The 20,839-nt window shown below is 40.3% G+C and overlaps 1 protein-coding gene across 1 annotated transcript; it reads left to right on the plus strand.

The window, feature by feature from the left end:
* Nucleotides 1-2,841: 2,841 nt before the first annotated feature.
* On the plus strand, nt 2,842-11,026 carry STYK1 (serine/threonine/tyrosine kinase 1). The gene is made up of 9 exons (XM_062571054.1): nt 2,842-2,908; nt 3,849-3,992; nt 6,814-7,062; nt 7,332-7,513; nt 9,027-9,110; nt 9,369-9,577; nt 9,820-9,860; nt 10,142-10,238; nt 10,801-11,026. The coding sequence occupies exons 1-9, from the start codon at nt 2,842-2,844 to the stop codon at nt 11,003-11,005; spliced, it is 1,278 nt and encodes a 425-aa protein (XP_062427038.1). The 3' UTR covers nt 11,006-11,026.
* The last annotated feature ends 9,813 nt before the right edge of the window (nt 11,027-20,839 follow it).

Below are 20,839 nucleotides of genomic sequence, written 5' to 3' on the forward strand. Positions count from 1 at the left end.
CTCACTAACCTGGCATGGCTATGTAATTACTGATGCCTGCCTCCCACACACACTCTGCAATTTACCAAGTGATTTCATAGCACCAGTTTGCAAACACTATTGCCTCCAGATTTTGCTCAAGTTTTGCAGTGTATCTCATTGTCTAAGGGCAGCAGCTTCTGCTGTTTCTAGTTGCTGCAATCTTTATTGTTGCCCAAGGGGCTTTGGATTCAGCTATTGATCAAAGAAAGGCTGACTGCCGTTTTGGTTGCAGTCCACTGGTAACCAAGTAATGTCTGCACAAGGTTAATAAGACATTGAGCTTTGCCCTCAAAGCGTTTGTATCTGGGTTGATTTGTATTAATTTATTAATTGTAATTTTTATTAAATTACATTTGTATTAAATTTGTATTAATAATATTATTTCCTTCTGCCACAACAAAAGATTTCTGATCCCGCCAAATCTGCCTAGTGGAAATTGTTTCCTGTCTCTGAGCTCCCTTCATGGGAACAAGTACCTTTTAAAAACTCATTTGCAGAGACCTTCACCACCTATTGTTGCTTCCATTGTCTCCTTCATTTTGAGAAGGTTTGTTTCAGAAATTTTAATTTGCATTCTTGTATGAAAGGTAAGGTGTCTTTCAAAATGGCTTTGGAATTTGAAGCTGAACTGGAACATACCACTATTACTTTAGTCCTTGACATTCTAAAAGAAGAATGGCCTAGTACTATGCTTCTTATTTATCATTTTTTATTACATTCCTAACTACATCAGACTAGTTTTCTTAAGTACGAGGTCAAGTCTCATTGATTTGCTTCACAATAGAACGTCTAATGAAAATGCATATGTCCAAGGGAAAAAGGAAAATTCCAGGATCTGTGTAAACAACAGAAATAAAGATTCAGGTCAAGAAGTTTGAACTGAATGAGAAGAAAATCAGAATAATAGCTGAAAGATTAAATAGGCCTAGGCAGGGAAAGCATGTATTTTTGAAAGTAAATAATACAGAGAAACGAAGAACCAAGAGCTTCAATGAGTAGATTTCAATGTGTGCAGAAGATTTTTTTTTTAAAAAAAAGCTGACAGTTTACCTGTGATTGCACCAACTGTCCAATCAAAATTCTAAGTAATACAGAAGTAGGAAGTAATACAGAAGTAGGAAGTAATACAGAATATATTGTTCAGCTTTCTGGTTCTCCTGATCTAGATAGTGCTGGTCTTGACACAGCATAACATATCTGTGTCTATCTGTCTGAGAATGAAAGAAGCTAGGACTGTTCCCCTTAGTATTCTGCCTATGCATTTGCATGTGAGTGTGTGTGTGTGTGTTATATCCAATGTAGGTTTACTTAGTTTCCTTACTTTCATAATGTATCAGAGAAGCTTAGATTGATTTTATTGTTGTATCATTACTCTTTTGACTTGACTCACTTTACAGTCACACTCTGAAAACAAATGAGTTTATTACCATACTAAGAATTAAAAGAAATAAAAAAAGGAATAGAAAAATGGAATAGACTTTTTGCAATATTTTAAAGTGTGTATATATTCCTCTTTTCCCCTTTGCACTGCCTTGCTTTTGCAACTGGTAAAAGCATAAATTTACTTCTCAATTTTAACCTTGAGAACAAAATCTGTTTATTGTTTTATATATCATCATATTGTTTTAGCTCTCATCAATAGTAACTATAAGGATGTATAACATTTGTTCTTGAGGATGATAGCCTTCTATGCATAGCTGAAAATGAAGTAAGTACTTACAAGATCAAGGTTCCATTGCCTATAAAACATTCTAAGTGAAATTGTTTGTGAAGCTGCATATGTTAAACTTCTGGTGATGTTTTTAAGTAACAGTGGCTAAATGTGCATGCCTTACCTTCCTGTCAGCCATCACCATTCACTACATTGAATCTCACAATTTAAAAATAATAGTCCAGGTTAGTGCAGCACCACTGCTTCAAGCTTCCCCTGTAATTTAGCACAGCTGAAATTCTACATCAGGTATGTGTGTGTGGTGGGGGGCTACAGCTGTGTTTCAATCCTGGCTCAGTACGAAGTCACCAGGATACTCTGGTGAATCTAGCTCTGTCCAAGTGAGGTTGTATAGGTGATATACAGAGTCTGAAGGTTTTGTGAATGTATGATTGCAAATGCTAAGGGATTGGTCTAGCGATAGCTGAAATTACAGCTGGAAAGGTACATGCTTGCACAGACTATGGAATTTCAACTACCAGTGTGCTCTGATGGACATTGGGGAGTTAGATAAGTCATGATTCAGATTAATTATAGACCTGACAATGTTATGGACTTACTATTGGGAAGCCCTGATGGCAAGACTTCTTGTTTCCCTGTGTCCATGGAGCAGTAATAGGAGTTGTAGCAAGTACGGTAGTCAGGCATGACATTTTGTATAAATGCTTCTGATCTGTTCATGTGTTGTGAAATGGAAGATAAAAGGCTGAGTCATTCTGGCATCTAAGAAGTTAGAGTCTAGCCAGATTATTTATATATAATTAAGCTAATAATTATGAATGTTTGTGTATATGTTAGCCTGTAGGCCTAGCAGTATCCAATTGCTTTTGTAGCACTAAAAAACTTTAATTCTCACCAGTTCATAGAATTTGGTACCAGATATCCCATGTCATTCTCTAAGCTTCTAAGTTCCTGTGCTCCTTTTTCATACTAGCGCTAAAGTAGTACAGTACTATTACAATTAAAGTAGTATTGACAAAGGAGTGGGAATCTCCACATTCAGTTCACCCACCTTTTTATAAATCATCCTGTCCTCCTGACAGATTTTATCAATATTCTTCATGTCTATGCAGAAGACAGAGGTCGGTGATACTTGCTTGTAATTGAACATGGCAGGGGATGTAAGAAGATTCACACGCATGCTACTGGAATGCAGCAGCAATGACAAGCTATGTGGTAAGATTCACAAGCCTGCACTTCTTCCTTTAATAAGATTTCATATGCTGAACAAGGCCAACTTTGCTAAAAGTGGGCAAAGCCTTTTACTCTCCTTTACCTCCATCCCAAGCCCACACAGAATAACTTCACTGAACTTTCTTTGCATTATGTCTCAGGGTAGAAACTCTCACATGAATGCAACCTTTAGTCATGCAGGGTGGGATTCATCTTACAAAATATTAGCCACCTTAGAGTATTTTTACCTTGAAAGAGACATAAAGATGAGGTTATAGCCTGAGAATATTGTCATTAAAGATCTTCTGCTGCTTTCCTAAGGACCAGTCTTGTGAGATTTTGCTTCACTCAATTTCTGTCATCTTTGGGAACTGAAATGTGTCTTGTCTCACACAATAGCACCACCTTCAAATCTGGGGACTTAAGATATTTATGTGCAACATTCTTGTTAATTGCGATGCCTTCAGTCAATTCCAAATCAGGTGACCACTCCCTATTTCTTTAAAATGCTCCCTATAATTTTAATGGAACAAGCTATACCTCTGATTGCACTGTTACAAGGACTTGTGAAGCCTCAACAACTTCCGTCCTTCTCATGTCCTTCCTACCCCTCTGCCAGGACCAGATACATTTTTTACTAGTGGATGATAATTTGGCACGTATCTACAATTTCTAGCTTCTGTATTTGGGCACCTAAATAAGTAACCTGAGGTCAGGAATCCCAGTGGCTTCAGAAGGTTTAGATATTTGACACTAAAAGTGTTCAGTTGCTATTCTAAGGAACATAGGGTGGATACACATACTTTGGGGATTGAAAATTACGGTAATAGGTTATTACTACTCTGTTGTACAGAATCAGTATGCATCAGGCAATGTTGCACACACTGCCATTTTCAGAGCAATACTGATCATTCCTGGTCTTCCCATTTTCTTCTGCTGACAGTTGTGCGTGAATATCAAATTGAAGTGATCATTGTCCCAGTTCTCCTTGTGGGTGCTTTTATCATCCTGGTTAGTGTAATCCTTTGGCTCCACTGTCGGGGTATGAGAACAAAGCAGGAGGAATCATCACCATCAGGACACCAAGGTAACATCATGGTTTTCAAAACAGAGGAAAGAGTATTGGTTTCAGTGGCCAGAAGTCAATCCCATTTCCCCATTGCTTGAGCTGTTAGACAATAGGATTTCTGAAGAGCCTAAGTGTGATATTCAGCAGCCCAGAGAACATTAAGAAAATTGGGAACCTCTTTTATCCCACTTGCAGTAGTGGGATACTACAGATGGAATCTGTAGTATAGATGAATCTGAGGAATTAAAACCAACATACCATATATCTATAGGCTGATTAACATACTATAGTAAAATCACTTGAGAGCTGCAAATTCTGTTTGTGTTACAGCCTTCATGGGTGCTACTGCAAGGACAGTTTCACAAGGGTAATTGATCATGAGTTGTTTTGATGTAAATCACATCTAATTAATCTATTTTCTACACAGTCGTTAAAGAAATTTCATTTCAAGCTGCTGTGGGGATAATGGGAAACAGGAACTGGAGAGAAGGTAGGGAAAAGGGCTGTCATTATGGCAAAAACATGCTGCCATGGGGAAATGGAAATTCAGATCTGAACTACTTTGTTTCTGCACGGAAATATGATCTTTCAGCCACATCATCAGCCTATATTAAAGGAAATAATTGAGATCAAAAATAAGGCCTTTGGGCAAACATCCTGTGTGTGGGTTTTTTTGTAACAACTTGTAGCTGATGACAAATGAAAATGACTGTTGCTTCACCACATGAGAATCAAGTACAGAGGTGTCTATAGTAGAGGTCTTTGCTCTCAGTCTATCTTTTCATCAAACAGAACCCTTTCAAGGTCTGGGATACGGAACAACATTTCACAGAATCACAGAATGAGTAAGGTTGAAGGACCTCTGGAGATCATCTAGTCCAACCTCCCTGCTCAAGCAAGGTCACCTACAGTGTGTTAGACAGGATTATATCCAGGCAAACTTTGAATATCTCTGGAGAAGGAGACTCCACAACCTCTCTGGACAACCTGTTCCATTGCTTTGTGACTCTCACAGTGAAGGAATGCCTCCTCATATTCAGGCAGAACTTCCTGTGGTTCAGTTTGTCCCCGTTGCCTCTTGTCCTGTCACATGGCACCACTGAAAAGAGTTTGTCCCCACCCCCTTAATACCCTGCCTTCAGATGCTTATCCACATTGATAAGATCCACCGTCTCTGTCTTTCCCAGGCTAAACAGGCCCAGCTCTGGCAGCTTTTCCTCATAGGGCAGATTCTCCAGTCCTCTGATCATCCTCATAGCCCTGCAGCTGGACTCTCTCCAGTAGCTCCATGTCTCTCTTGTACTGAGGAGCCCAGAACTAGACACAGTACTCGAGATGAGGCCTCACCAGGGCTGAGTAGAGGGGCAGGATCACCTCCCTCGGCCTGCTAGCAACATTCTTCCTAATGCACCCCACGAGACCATTGGCCTTCTTGGCCACAAGGGCATATTGCTGGCTCATGGTCAACTTATTGTCCACCAAAACTCCCAGGTCCTTCTCTGCAGGGCTCCTTTCTAGCAGGTCAGCCCTCAGCCTGTACTGGTGCCTAGGGTTATTTTTCCATGCACTTGCCCTTGTTGAACCTCATGAGGTTCCCCTCTGCCCAGCTCTCCAGCCTGTCCAGGTCTCTCTGAATGGCAGCACAGCTCTGTGGCACATCAGCCACTCCTCCCAGTTTGGTATCATCGGCAAACTTGCTGAGGAGCCACTCTGTCTCTTCATCTAGGTCACTGATGAATAAGTTGAACAAGATGGGACCCAGTACTGAGCCCTGGGGGGTGCCACTAGCCACAGGCCTCCAACTAGACTCTGTGCCACTGATGACAGCCCTCTGAGCTCTGCCTTTCAACCAGTTCTCAATCCACCTCACTGTCCACTCATCTAACCCACACTTTCTGAGCTTGCCTAGGATGTTATGGAGGACAGTGTTGAAAGCCTTGCTGAAGTCAAGGTACACAACATCCACTGCTCTCCCCTCCTCTCTGCAGCCAGTCATTCCATCACAGAAGGCTATCAGATTAGTTAAGCAGGATTCTCCCTTGGTGAATCCATGCTAACTACTCCTGATCACCTTCTTTTCCTCCATGTGCTTGGAGATGTCATCCAGAATGAGCTGTTCCATCACCTTTCCAGCGATGGAGGTGAGGCTGACTGGCCTATAGTTGCCTAGGTCCTCCTTCTTGCCCTTTTTGAAGACTGGAGTGACATTGGCTTTCTTCGAGTCCTCAGGCACCTCTCATGTTCTCCATGACCTTTCAAAGATGGTGGAGAGCGGCCTAGCAACAACATCCGCCAGCTCCCTCAGTACCTGTGGGTGCATCCCATCCAGGCCCATGGACCTGTGAATGTCAAGTTTGCCTAGAAGATCTCTAATCCTATCCTGCTCAACCAAAGGAAATTCTTCCTTTCTCCAGACTTTCTCTCTCATCTCCAGGCTCTGGGATTCTTGAGAGCTGCCCTTGGCAGTGAAGACTGAAACAAAGGAGGTGTTCAGTAACTCTGCCTTCTCTGTATCCTTCGTCACCAGGCTCCTGCCCTATTTGGTAGCAGGCCCACATTTTCCCCAGTGGGAGGAATATATCATCTTGCTGATGATATATTTGAAGAAGCCCTTCTTGTTGTCCTTGACATCCCTTGCCAGATTTAATTCCAAATGGACCTTGCCTTCCTCCTCACATCTCTGCATACTCTGACAACATTCTTATAATCCTCCCAAGTAATCTGTCCCCTTCCTTACATCATCCTGATTTCTAAAAACCGTATGGAGCACAAATCAAGGGGAATAGATGGGTGGCTATTGTTGCGTCTGTATTTATTTATCATGTATTTTTTTTGCCAGTGAATACCAAGAACCAGCAGGAATCCTACTTAGCAGATAACCACTACTTCCAGCTGAGTGAGACAGTTCTGGGTAGTCTGCTAAATTCTGTATCCTTGACTCTCAAAGATCTGGAGATACCACGAGAAAAACTCTCACCAGGCACCTTGGAGCTGATACACCATGGCAGCTGTGGAAGTATCTACAGGGCAGAATTGAAAACTGAGAACCCCAGGAAGACTAGGACTGTCATACTGAAAGCCTTACAAGGTAATGTACATGACAGAAATTTTGGTATAGATCTCTATATCAAAGACATGATGCTGAGCAGATCTCTACTGTAACTACTGGACAAGAATAAGATGTGTTCAGTATCACATTAGCTAGTCAGAGTGACATTTTGATTCTTGAAGTATTTGTTCAAAAGCACTATGTAAGGATCAAAGAAGGTTGCTGTTCATGTTGATGTTCAAGCTGTTAGCCCTGTTCTTTGCTGCCTCCATATGGTGACAGACTGGGGATCTTTTTGGTTCTTTCAGACTTGGCTGGTCCCCAGGAAATAAAGGATTTCCTGGGAAGGATTAAATTCCATCAAAATCTTGGCCATCATGAGAATCTGGTTGAGTTGGTTGGATGCTGTGTAGACCAGCTCCCACTTTATATGATCATGGAGGATGTGTCTCTTGGTGACCTGTTGACTTTTTTATGGACGTGTCGGAAGGTGAGTCAAAAGAAGTGATGACAAAATGTCTTCTTAAACTGCTTAGGTACATATCAATCCATAAGTCATAGAGGATTCTTTTCATCTGTCCTTGCATCCATTTATATCTGTCTTATATCTGTTTATTTCCATACCCACAAAAAATCTCCATGCCAATCTGAACTGGAACTGAAATAGTGGATGCCTGAATAAATATGATATAGTTTGGAAAAGTTGACATTTTTTTGTAAAGACTACAGACTACTTTGCAGACCATTGGAGTTCTCTAAAGGAGTCAGCAGGCATTAGAATGAGAATGAGAGTTGATACCACTACCTCAGTTTCTAAAAAGCTTTCAACAAAGTCCCACTCCAAAGACTTTTAAGGAAATAGAGCAGTCATGACATCAGGGAGAAAGTCCTTGAATGACAAGTAATTGACTAAAAGGCAGAAAACAGAGCATATAAGTGCAAGGTCAGTATTTGCAATGAGTAGAGGTCACCAGTGACGGTCTGCTGGGATATATGCTAGGATCTGGTGTTGATACATATTATATGTATCAATGAGTTACAGAACAGGATAACAGTGAAGGGATGAAGGCTGATGATTGACCATCCCATCAGGATAAGGACTGACTGTGAAGACTTGCAGAAGGCTTTTCCAAGACTGAGAGACTGGCCAATGGAAGGGTCAGATGGAATTCAGTATGGTTAAAAATGAAATGATGCATGTAGAAAAGCAGTCCTTGCTCCACATATAAACTGATGGGCTTAGATCTGACCATAGCTGATGAACAGTGAAATGAGACTGATTCTATGAAGGCATTTGGTCCCATGAAACTGTCAACTCAGGCTGAAAAAGAAACCAAATGTTAGAAATTATTAAGAAAGGCATATAAATAAATTAAGAGAGTTGAATAATGGAATTTACCACTGAATGCTGTGGATGCTGAGACTTAACTTGGGTTCAAGATAAGACTGAATAAATTCATGGAATATAACCTGTTAAAGGTTACTGAACATGTTGAAACCTAACCATCTCAGGAAGTCCTTGAGCTGAGAAGAGCTGGAGGCTGGAAAGCTACTCAGGAAAAGCATCATTGGCCATCCATCTGGGGTTACTAGTAGAGACAGAGTAGTAGAGAGAGATAGCCTGTTAGTCTGATCCTAGATGTTCATTCTTTTAAGTGTGCTTTTCTACTCATCACTGAATATATGTTATTTCTTTCATTGATCTCTGTGTATTGTCATGCTGCACTGTCGCTATACTCTTTCTTGTCTAACCTATTTATCTCTTTTCCATTCTTCAGTTTATCCACCACTTGTCTCTAGTATACTCATCTTATTTATCATCTATCAGCATCTATCACGTGTGCCCTTATCTTTCAGTCACTCTACTGTTGATCTGTGAATTCATCTGGGAGAGCATAAGGTTAGATATAGCACTTATTTTATTAGATTAGAAGGAAACATGTTCCCCAGTACCCCAAAGCTATGGCATTTGTTTGTTTCAAGGTTTGCACTTTTGTCTTTAGGATGTAATGACAATGAATGGTATCCCCTTTGACATCACTGAGAGGCAGGTATATGAAGTTGGGCAGCATGTTGCAGCAGCTCTGGTAAGTCTGCTCAGATTTGCTCTCTTTTTTTCCTACTGGCTTGTTTGCATCAGAAGTCTCTGCATGATGTTGAAACTTTTTTGTCTTTGCACTGAGGATGTGGTTTGTTAAAAATGAGCCAGATATACTTGCATTGTAGTGCTGAGCATACACTTCTATTCTGCAGTAGGGAGGCTGGGTAAAAAACTAAATGAAAATTTCTTTTATTTAAAATTCTCTTTATAATGACCATGGTGGCCTTCTTCTCCAACTTCCCAGGGTTACCTCGAGCAGAAGAAGTTGTTCCATGGTGATATTGCTGCCAGGAATGTCCTCCTTCAGCACAACTTCACTGCCAAACTCTGTGGTTTGGGGCTAGCCTATGAAACTCACACATACGGTGCCAGCTCAGTCACACAGATTGTGCCCCTCAAGTGGCAGGCACCAGAGCGACTCCTGAAGAAGGCCCCCAGCATCAAGGCAGACATGTGTGTTTTCATTTTTGGACTGGAAGTTCTTTTGGCTGTCAGGCCTGTCTCTTTCACTTCTTTATGTGTCATTTCATGCCCTGAACTTTATGGTAAGGCATATCTATTTTCAACACAATACCTCACTTTGTGGCTTATACCTTCTAATTTCTGCAGGTCATGCCTAATTGTCTGTATTTGTTAAAGGTAGCTACCTCATTCATTCAAGAATGGAAACTTAACATTGTTATGTTTTCTTGCAGATGGTCTTTTGGAATTCTACTATATGAAATGATTACATTAGGTAAGAATATTAAATAAAAAAAGAGATGTAAGGAAGCCAATTAACAAGTTAACATCCAAAGTCTCAAATCTGAGATTGTAAAGCAAGCATTTAAATAAGCATCCCATTTTCTCCAACCTGCAAAGTCTTGACAGATTCTTTTAGACTTTCTGTTGATAGGAATTGTGGTAGGAAAAGCAGAATCAATTGTAGTAGGACGGGAAGAGATTCTTACCTAGAAGCTGCTATCTACAGTCATTCCCTTATGTTTTTTTTCTAATGTTATTCCTTTTCCTTTCCAGGTGCTCCACCATATCCTGAGGTGCTGCCTTCTGACATTTTACCATACCTGCAGAAACGGAACATCATGAAACAACCCTCAAGCTGCCAGCAAACCATGTAAGGACACTTGATTTTTGGACAAATGAGTTGAAGCTCTGCAGAGATAAATGGAAGTGAAAAAGTCAAATGATTTGAGACAAATAAAACTTGACAGTTATCTGTTAGCTGTGGAGACTTATTCTCACATGCCTGCCACCTCTTTATGTTGGATTCTGTTGCATGAAACTTTGATTATTCTCTTTGACATTTCTAAAATACGATTTTGTTTCTGTTTTATTGTCTTCTATTTTGCTGTTTCCCTACTTCCCTGCATGGTGCAGGACTATTCTGGAGTAATTTTTTCCTTTTCTCCTGAAAGCTGTGGAATTATACCAGAAATGAATTAACCATCCATGGGAAATGGTCTTGGACATTATAGTTCCTCTTGTGAAGACAGTTGTTGAATATTCAGAGGCACTTTTGTCCATAAGGAATCCTGTTTTCTGTTTCAAAAGGGAACACTAAACTCAATCTTTTTCCCTTTTTGGTTTCTAACTGAAGTATGAGATGTCTTAACTGTAGTAAAACTTGGTGCTAGTGCTTTTCATTCCAAACTCTTCCCTACTTCTCCATCCTACAGGTATAGCATCATGAAGTCCTGCTGGCAGTGGAATGCAATTAGACGGCCTTCCCCAGCAGACCTGATCCAGTGCCTACAAACAGCTATAAAGTCCAGCAATGACCATGCAGTATTACAGGTGCCTGAGATGGTGGTGCCTGAATTCTATGCTAATGTTGCTGGTGTTGATGTGGGCAGTCTAGTAAGCGACTACACTGTACTCTAAAGGAATCTTTCACACGTCAGGAAAGCAGAGGTCTCTGACTTTGCTGCTTTCTAGACACTTTTGAAGTTCAGAATGAGGTGTGTATCCTGAGAGGGAGCCCTTTGTTTTTCAAACATACTATATATTTCAGATCTCTCCTTCACACCTGAAACAATGAATTAGCAGCATTATTACTATTAAATCACCCTGTTGATATCACACTGTTATAAGGGGTCCAACCAAAATCAGCAGTGGTCATTTGGGAGCAAAATGGGTTTAGGAAGATACAGGAAATGTATTGGGAAATTTGAGTTAAAGTGAAAGGAGGGAAATTGATCTAGAATATCAAGAAGCATTCTGAGGGTTTTTGGAAATCTCTCCTCATTTCCTGTCCCAAGAAACTGCATTACTTGGGTATTCAAAAGAGAAAATAGATGATGTTCGGGGAATTATGCTATGGAGCACAGTCCTGCAGGAGAAAGTGGACAGAATAGGTATCATAAATGGATAGTTTCCTGTCCTTTAGTTACACACTCAGTAAAGACCCACTCAAATCAGTTACACTCTTGTCTTTAAGTGTCCAGTAAGTGTCTGGGATTTCTCCTGGCACTTTATACCCTAGCTCTCTAAGGGAGAAAGGGAACTATGTATTCTAATGAAATAAAATACATGCATATCTGGGGATGCAGAAGTTTGTTATACTAATGTACTACTACTTCCCGAAGTAAACTGTGCCTTTTCTGTGGTAGCTGTGTGGTCCTGTGAGTACTGCAAGGCAAAATCCCATTGTCTCAGGGAAAAGTCCATGACTTAAGTTCTTAGGGATGGTCCCTACCTGATCATTCATTTGAGCAGACAACTTGTTCATGTACTTTTCTTTTAAGCTGCTAGTTGCTGGGTTAATTATTTTGGGTTTTTTGGGGGGAGGACATGTGGCCTTAATTGTAACAGCTGCTGTGTAAAGAATACAGAAATGGTAAACCAATGCCAATAAACCAAACAAGAAAGGTTGAGCTATAGTGCATACAACATATAAGAATAAATGTGCACAGTGACACTGTGATTCTGATAAGAATATACTGTAGACTATATTTATTGCTGTAGTGATACATTTGTGGCATGACTTCTATAGTGAGGATATGGATATTGAATGCTGATTTCTTAACTATCCTATGATAAGTCAGCTGTATGTAACATTTTGTGACTACTGTGATGATAGCAGAGCTATTTCAAGATTTTGCATATTAATAATAGGCACTTTGATAATCGTGTGGAGAAACTGAATTTATACCCAGTGAGCTGGATGTGAACTCAAGATTGAGTTTAAAAGAATAGTGTGAGAAATTTTCACTATGTAGTATGTTTATGTATCATTTATATGCCTTACATTGGGGAGTGGATATGTTTTGCTGTGAGTTCCGGACTTGTTCCACTAGGGATTTTAATGACTAGAATAGTTGCATTGGTGATTTACATGAGTGCATGTGGTTTGACTACCAAGTTATGGGTAGGCTCTGGCTGTGCCAGTGTTATAGCACAAATATTAATAGTGCCTATGCAAAGACTTGCCTGAGGGCAGCGGAACAGTTAAAATCCCAGTGGAAATGTACCTGTGTGTCTTCAGTGTCTGCCTGGAACAGGGATATGTCTTGTAATTAAAAAAGAAAACATTGATAACACATAGCTTATATGAAAATACATGGTCATTGATTTTAATAAACATGCAAAATTTCTGAAAAAAAATCAGAGGCACTTCTTGAAGTCATGAACATTTTTGCCTTCATTCCAAAAAAAGCAGAATCATTTTGTTCACAAAACGAATTTTCTCATCTGACTTCCACTTCTTCCTGTTTCTGTCTGAGTTGAAAACACCCTAAAAAACCTTCTTTTCTCTAATTATTTTGGCACTTGAAGCAATAAGGACACTGGTAAAAAACAGAATATGTGCATATTAAAAGAATACTTCTACTAAGTTTTGTGTGGTTTATTGTTAATCAGTTCACTCAATATCTTTCCAGCTAGTATAAAACTTCTATGTTTTTCATATGTTTTATGAAAAAAACTATGTTTTTTTATGTAGTTGAATCCCTGATAATTTCAGTAGAAGTGGAAGGCTTGGAGCATCCTATGGGCCAAAACTAGCTGTGTTAACCATACTGGGTGCAAGATTGATAAAAAAGAGTTTGTGAAAAAAGCTAACCTGTGCTTTTATATCAACTCTACTAAAGAGCTGGAGGAAGTCTTCAAAAATCCATTTAGATATTAAACACCATAAAAAGAAGCTTACATCCTATTTGCCATCAAAATTTATCAGCCTTCTTGCAAAGACAATGTTATATGATATTTTCTATTTTAAATACAAAACAACATGAATGCAATGGTTGTTTTTTCCTATCTCATGTAGGCTTTATAAGAAACTATGCTTCTATCTGTTTTCTGCAACTGGGAATAAAAGTACTGTTGGTCTAAAAAGTACATAGATACTCTGTATCGGAACATTGCAAATTCCATTAAACTTTGTTCACTTAGCTTTCTAACTTTCTTAATGGCATTGGCTAATGTCTGTAACCACTGTCAGCATGAATCTATCTTGAAGAATTGAAATGTCTGCTTTCCAAGACACTGAAACAGACATTTTTAATAACATCCTGTACTCTCTCCCCCATTTGAAAATAGGTTCAAAGGTACTCAAGTTAGTTTAGATCAAATTCACAATTGCCAGTCATCCATTATTTTTCTGTGAATAAACTATTCATTAAAAAGTATGCTTATTTCAAGTCTTCTACCCAAGAATGAAATACTTTCAAAGGTCTTGTCAGTGAAAGGTAGATGTATTTCAGATATGCAATACAATCTCAAAGCCTCGAACAGAAGCTACAGTGCTGCTGCATACCTGATGAATAATAGAGAGGTTTGTTAAACAGAGATGAACATGACAAATGCATCATTGTTCTAAAAGCTCTCTTATCTTGTTATGTCACAAAAAGCACAATTCTGGTTTCCACTGGTTTATCACATTTATATCCTGACAGTTTGTTTCTGTTATCAACGATCTGATCAAAGGAATCCTTGGGATTTCAGGATCCTCAGCACCTCGCAGCCTCTAACAACAACCTCTAACAACAGCAGCCTGCTTTAGTTTTGCCTGAGAGCAAGTCTGTGCCAAGACTCTTCTTATGAATTTGTTCACAGAAGGACAACTTCCTCTTAAATGATAAGGCATAAATTTAATTTGCTTTCATTAAAGTGGCTTGATTTCCATTGTCTCATAATTTTGAAGCTAGAGCTCAAGCTCTTATCACAGTAGTACGGTATAAATTACAGACAATGTAGTCTCATTTATTGAGAAAACAAGAAAGTGAGTAAATGAAGTGGGTAAATGCATTCTATCTGGTGTTTTAGCAGGTTTTCTTCAGTAAGTAGATGAAGTCTGTATTAGAGAATTGGTATGCTTCATTCAACTACATTTACCATTCAGCATACCACTGCTTTATCTTTCAAACTGTCTCCCACCCCTGGCACCTCAACTGCAGAGGTGTTACATGCATATACTGTGCAGTTGAAGGCCCCCTAACCTAGTACTGGAACTTGAAGTAGTGATACCATGACAAGGAGACGCTTCACCTGAATGAATTAGGTCTGTTGAGAGTGCATTATCTGAATGTGGTGCTAGGCTAACAAGTCATTTTGCTTCCAGATCCAAACTGAACACAGCACTGTGCTGCGTGGAAGTGCCAGTTAGGGTCAGCAGCAGATTCTCGTGTGGTAAGAGTATTCTCTTTTGCTGGAAAAAGAGCTTGAATACTTCCATCAATCATTTGATATCTTATCTTTTTTGTATTTTTCTAAAAACAAAGGCCCAGAGTCAAAACTCCAGGATATCTTCTCAAGGCCTCTAGCCCTTGCAGCCTGACTTAGGACCACAAAGACAGCCTGATATCACCGGCTGCCAACAGAGCTGCCAGATGTGCCTCAGCTCTGTTGTCACGGGCACTCTGCATGTAAAAATTAGAGATTTATAATGGGTTTATGAACACATATCCACTGTATAAAGGTAATTTTCTGAGATTTCTGTGTTTTTGTCTGTGGTAAAATGAGGGACTTTAAGCGTGCTCCTCCACTGTAGTAGCTGCTCAGCAATATTTGGAAGAAAAGATTTTTGGTTTACTTCCTTCTGCTGTCATCATGCAGTGTATCTGACTTTCGGTCTGTCTTTGCTGCAAGAACTGTTGGTGTCAGAGCTGCTCTGAGGTGGCATCTTAACAGCGAGGATCAGTCATGGTTCTGCTACAGCAGCCGCTCTTGCAATGTCAGATTTCTCAGATACTAGAGCAGAGGGATGCAAAAAAAAAAAAAAAAAAAAAAATCCCTGTTGCAGGTGCATTTGCTTCACACAAGTTCATAAAAGATCTCAGAATGGTTTCTGACTTGAGAAATAAGACAGCAGAGTGACAAAATCTAGACTCGTCCACGGCTGCAGTGTTTACCCTTATTCATTGGTGCAGTTGCTTGTTTCACAGGACTGCCTGACTAGTCTTGTCGTAGCTGCCCTCTGGTAGAGAGGTCCTGGTGGTCAATTATGGCTCATTAATTGGGAGATCCTCAGGTAGATATTTGATATGTGTCGTAAAGCCACGCCTCTTTTCCCGCTATCTTTACAGCAAAATCAGAGGTTAGTAATACCATATTAGGCCCTCCCATTTTGGTTCAAGCTTAGTCTTTCTAGAACAGACTTTAACCATTATTTATCCCCAGGTTGGATGTCGTGGGCCTTAATATCCACAGGTACTGCCTGAGACCACTGGGCTTGGTTCCAAGCGTCATGAAAATGTGTTTGTAAGGCTAGTACACACCTGGTCAAATGTTCATCTCCATCCAAGAGGCTGGTCTTTGCTGGAATGTAAGTTCCTACTATAGCCAAATGATGTCCAAATAAGACTTCTGCCGGGGATAATCCTACCAATTGTCAATTCCCATAGAGCTAAATTTAAGTCCTTAGGCCATTTGAGACATGTCTGTGTGTGTACCCATGCTAACTTGTTTTTAATACATACTTCTGTTCATTCTCTCAACTTGCTCTGAGGACTGGAGATGTAAGGTGTGTGTAATTTTCTATGAATTCCTAGCATTTGATATAATTTCCCTAAAACTCTTGCTGAAAAGTGGGAATCCCTATCTGAATCTATAGTTTCTGGTACTCCATACCTAGGGACAATTTCTTTTAACAAGGCTTTAATCACTGTAGCCATATCTGCTTTGCAGTAGGGAAGGCTTCCACCCACCTGCTTAGTTGATCACCTATCACCAGGAGATATTTAAATCCTTCTGCTGCTGGTATTTCAGCATAGTCAATTTGTAGATGCTGGAATGGAAAATAAGACCATGGGCAGCCTCCTCTGTTCATCTTCGGACAAGTATCTTTTAATTTTTGGCAATCTGGGCAGGTTATTGTTATGTGTTTTGCAACCACATTCACTCTAGTTGCTACCCAGGGTAGTGTGTTACATGAGGCAACAGCTGATGCTTCTCCATGTCCATGATCATGATACCACCCATCCATAGGAAGTAAAAACCTTAAGGGAAGGATGAGCTTTCCCCTGATAGTTCAAATTCCTTTTTTTCATCCTGAACTGCTTCCCACATTTTCCAATTCTCTTTCTCCTTCTGCAGCATATCTTCATACATTTCTGCTGGATTCAATACATCTGGCCATTCTCATACTGGATCTGCAGCAGCTACAAGGAAGGCTTTATTTAGCTGCCTTATTTGCCAGGTCATTTCCTTTAGCTACATTAGAAGCTTTTTCTGTACGAGTAGGACAGTAATTAACAGCAACTTCTTTGGGAATTTTCATCATCTTTAATAATTCTTGTACTTCATGTCCATTAGCAGTTGCTTTCCCTGCAGATGTGAGGAATCCTCTTTCTTTCCACAACATTTCTGTTGCATAACATAATCTGAATACGTATTTAGAGTTGGCATATACATTTACTACCAGGTTCTTACCTACTTATCTTTGCTGCTTAGGTTAATGCTATTAATTCTGCCCCTTGAGCACTTACAGATGGAGATAAGGGATTAGCCTCAAGTACCTCAGAGAGATGGGTGACAGCATAATCTGAATGGCATCTTCCACCAAGTAATAGGATGATCCATCTGTAAACAGAACCAAGTCTAGGTTTCCCAAGGGTTCAAGATCTTCCCAGGACTTACTCGAACTGACAACCACCTGTTCACAGGAATGATGAGGCTCTCCATCCTCAGGTAGGGGCAATAGCATCACTGGATTTAGGATATTACATCTCTTTAAGGTCACATTATCTGTATGTAGTACCATCCGTTCTCTGTGGGGATAGTGCTTGAGTAGTGTACTGCCTCATCAACAGTTCAATTTCATGTGGTACATAGGTAGTCATTGGGTGAGAGGTTACGTTTTTTCAATAATGGCTGCACCAACTGCTATCACTCCGATGCTTCCTGCAGTGCCTTTGATTACTGCATCGAACTGGGTAGAGTAATAGGCCACTGGCCTATAGTGAGGACTTTAGTTTTTGGGTGAGGATTCTACTTGCTACCCACTGTCATTCATGAACAAATCATTCAGATGGCTTACTATAATCTGGCAATGCTAGGGGCTAGGGACAAATCTGGTAATTTCTGGGGCTGAAACCAACACCTTTTTTTTTTTTTTTTTTTTTTTTTTTTTTTTTTAACAAATGAAAAAGCTATTTCTTTTTCTGGACCACAGACCAGAGGCTCTATTTCCTCCTTTTTTGTTGCCTGGATCGAAAGTTTGGTAAGTTCTCCCAACCTGAGAAGCCATGGTCAGCAAAATGCTGTAGCTCCTAAAAAATCTCCTAAGTTGCTTTTTACAAGATGAAGCATATCAACAATCATCTTTAATCATTTTCATCGATCAGCCTGTGTCCCTCTTTCAAAATAAACCCCAGATACTTCATCTCTTGTTGACACAGCTGAAGCTTGGATGAAGGTGCTTGATGCCCTTTCTCTGCAAGAGTATTACGTAGAGAAATAGTGTCTTTTAAACATGTCTCAAAATCTTTACTTGCTAATAATCTTGTACAAACTGATACTCTGGATCACCATCAGAATCCCACCTATTCCTTTTAACTGGTAGAATTGCAGTGTTGTACAGGGATTCACAGATTTTAAGAATGCACAGTTTTAAATAGTGATCAGTTTGTTTTTGGATACTCTTCTCTGCTTATTTTGGGATAGGGTATTATTTAACCACAGGAGGTAATCCCTCCTTTATTTTGATCAAGACTGGACTAGCTGATTTCATGGCTGTCCAACATCCATTCCTGAAGAGCTCCTTAACTTTCCAGGAAATGATTCTTAACCTATCAGGATCTGTAGATCAGTTGACTCTAGTTCTGGTGTCTCAGTCAGAACACACGAGACCATTATTATTAATTTTATCCCTTCTGTCTGCAAGTAGGTCTGGATATCCAAGACTTAAAACAGATCTCTCTCAAAAAGGCAACAGGGTGAATCTATGGAAATTACGAAATGTCCCCACACTCCTTTACCTCCAACAGTGAGCCATAAGGGCTTAGTTAATGTTTGTTCATCTTTTCCCATTACTCTTTGTATTATTATTTTATCTGATGACTTACATCCTTTAGGCTTAAAACTCAAAAGGGAAAGGGTAGATCTGGTATCCAGTAGAAAGTGAATTTCTAGACCTTCTATATTTGCCATTATCTGCCCCTGAAATCCTACTCTATATCCCATGGATTTACCCCAAATTCCATAGTATTTTTCTAGTCTCCCATCTCCTGTCATTGTGAACTGGCTGGGAATTGCCTGGTGTCATTCCCAGTACTTGACTGTTCCATGCTGTCCCCTCTATTCCCAGGCACGAGGAGCCTCACAGGGCATTCCTGCTTCCAGTGCACTTACTCCCCGCAACAGTAGCAACAGCCATTAACTCCTAAGTGTGCAACACAGTCTCTTTGATTACATCTATCTCCTTTGGCTTTGTCTCACCCCCTTCCTCTAGTTGTTCTAAACTCATCTCTTAACAGTTTCTAACACCCTTGCTTCCTCTTTCTTTTGTTGTCTTTTTTCTTTTACCTTCTCTTCATCCCATCTGTTATATACAAATGTGGCTAAATGTGCTATGTCATCCATAGACTTCCCTGGCCAGTCAGGAACATGTTTGGAAAAATACTTTCTAATGTCCAAGGCTGTTTGATCTGCAAGTATGGAAACCATTTGAGGCCTGTTAGCCTCAGCTTCTGGGTCTGTTCCCCCTTCTCCCCGCCCCAGACATTCTGATTTGTTTAAATAGGCTAGAAAGGAGAGCTGAGGGGTGTTCCTCAGGTTGTTGCTGACACTTCATTATTTTAGACCAATTCACAGTCTTCTGTCCTGTCAAATGTACAGCTTCTTCTAAGCTTTGTCTGGTAATTGTAACTGCCAGTAATCTGCATCTTCATTAAAATTTCATCTGAGGTCCACAGCCAGCCAGGCCATTCGAGCAGCTACAAAACCCCCTCACTGTTCTGCCCAGTGATGGTTTGCATCTAGAACTGAGAGTTTTTCATCTGGAGTGAATAACACTTCAAGGAGCATTTGTACACCCCCCCCCCCCCCCGCAGTAGGATTATATGCTTGCAATATTCCTCTTAAGATTTGTAACACTTTCTCTGGATCTTCCCTAAGCCTGGGATTCTGTTGACTCCAAGCAGTCAAGTCTTGGGGGCCCCAAGGTCAGTAGACCTTTGTAGTGGCTACTTGAGACATCCCTCCTGGACCAGGCACTGCTACTCCTGGCACTGGCACTACTTGCAGGAGCACAGGAGCAGAGGAAAGTGAGGGATATAGAGAAATGGAAGAAGAGGGTAGAGCATAGGATGGAGCAATTCCACAAGCATTTTAGCAGATGATATACTCACAGTATTTTAAGAAGATTTTTTCTTTCTTTTCTAGGTGCCTCTTTTCGCTTATCAAATGTCCAGTTGTCCCATACATGCCAATAATCCATTTGCTCAGGGAACCTATCCTCCAAATGATACAGGAAAGTTAACTCCTGATGATCAAAGGTTCCCTGTGGTGGCCATCATTCCACCAGGCTAGCATCCTTTGTGAGGAAGAGCCAATTCTCCCGACACAGTTGGAGCAACCTTTTTTTTTCCCTTGGATTCTTGGTACCATCAGTCTTACTCCACTTTTCCAGAATTTCAGCTGAGGGTATCCCCTTTTCTATGCCAAAATTATTTTCCATATCTAGTTCCTGAAAAGTACGTCTTATGCTGATCAGGCAGTCCATTTCCTTATAATATACATGTAACCACAAGGCAGGCAAGAGAGGGTCACATACCAGTGGAGAGAGACATTCAGGTTCATAAGGGGTTAAACAGGGTAGATATAATAAAGAATTTACATTACAGACTACACAGAGAGCTCTGGAAACTGTGAGGAGGAGCTGCCAATGGGAGGCTGCTGGAGGTACAGGTCAGACACCCAGGCAGGACGTACGGGTCAGACGCACAGGCAGCACTCACCTTGTTCGTAAGGGCCTCTTAAATCTACTAGAACTACTTCCTTATTTCAGCTCTACTAACCTTGAGAAACTACTGTTTGGAAAGCAGCTAGATGTTGTTGACAGAGCGGAATATGCATGCCTGGTCCTGATGGCAATTTGGTCAGTGTGTAGTTTCACATGCTGGTCCTGCTACCATATACTCTGCCGGTCATGAACTCCTTGCCAGGTCTTATGCAGGTATTCGCACTACAACACCCTTTTTCCCAGAAACTCCAGAAATTAGGTTTTCATTATTCCAGCAGCTGCAGTGATCACACAATGTCTCTGTCTCTCTATCTCTC

The sequence above is a fragment of the Rhea pennata genome, chromosome 1 (assembly GCF_028389875.1).
Source record: "Rhea pennata isolate bPtePen1 chromosome 1, bPtePen1.pri, whole genome shotgun sequence".
NCBI classification, from domain to species: domain Eukaryota; kingdom Metazoa; phylum Chordata; class Aves; order Rheiformes; family Rheidae; genus Rhea; species Rhea pennata.

Coding starts and splice junctions, on each gene's coding strand:
- STYK1 (XM_062571054.1), top strand. CDS start 2,842: ATGGCAGGGGATGTAAGAAGATTCACACGCATGCTACTGGAATGCAGC. Junction 7,514..9,026: donor TTTTATGGACGTGTCGGAAG/GTGAGTCAAAAG, acceptor TTTTGTCTTTAG/GATGTAATGACAATGAATGG. Junction 9,861..10,141: donor ATATGAAATGATTACATTAG/GTAAGAATATTA, acceptor TTTCCTTTCCAG/GTGCTCCACCATATCCTGAG.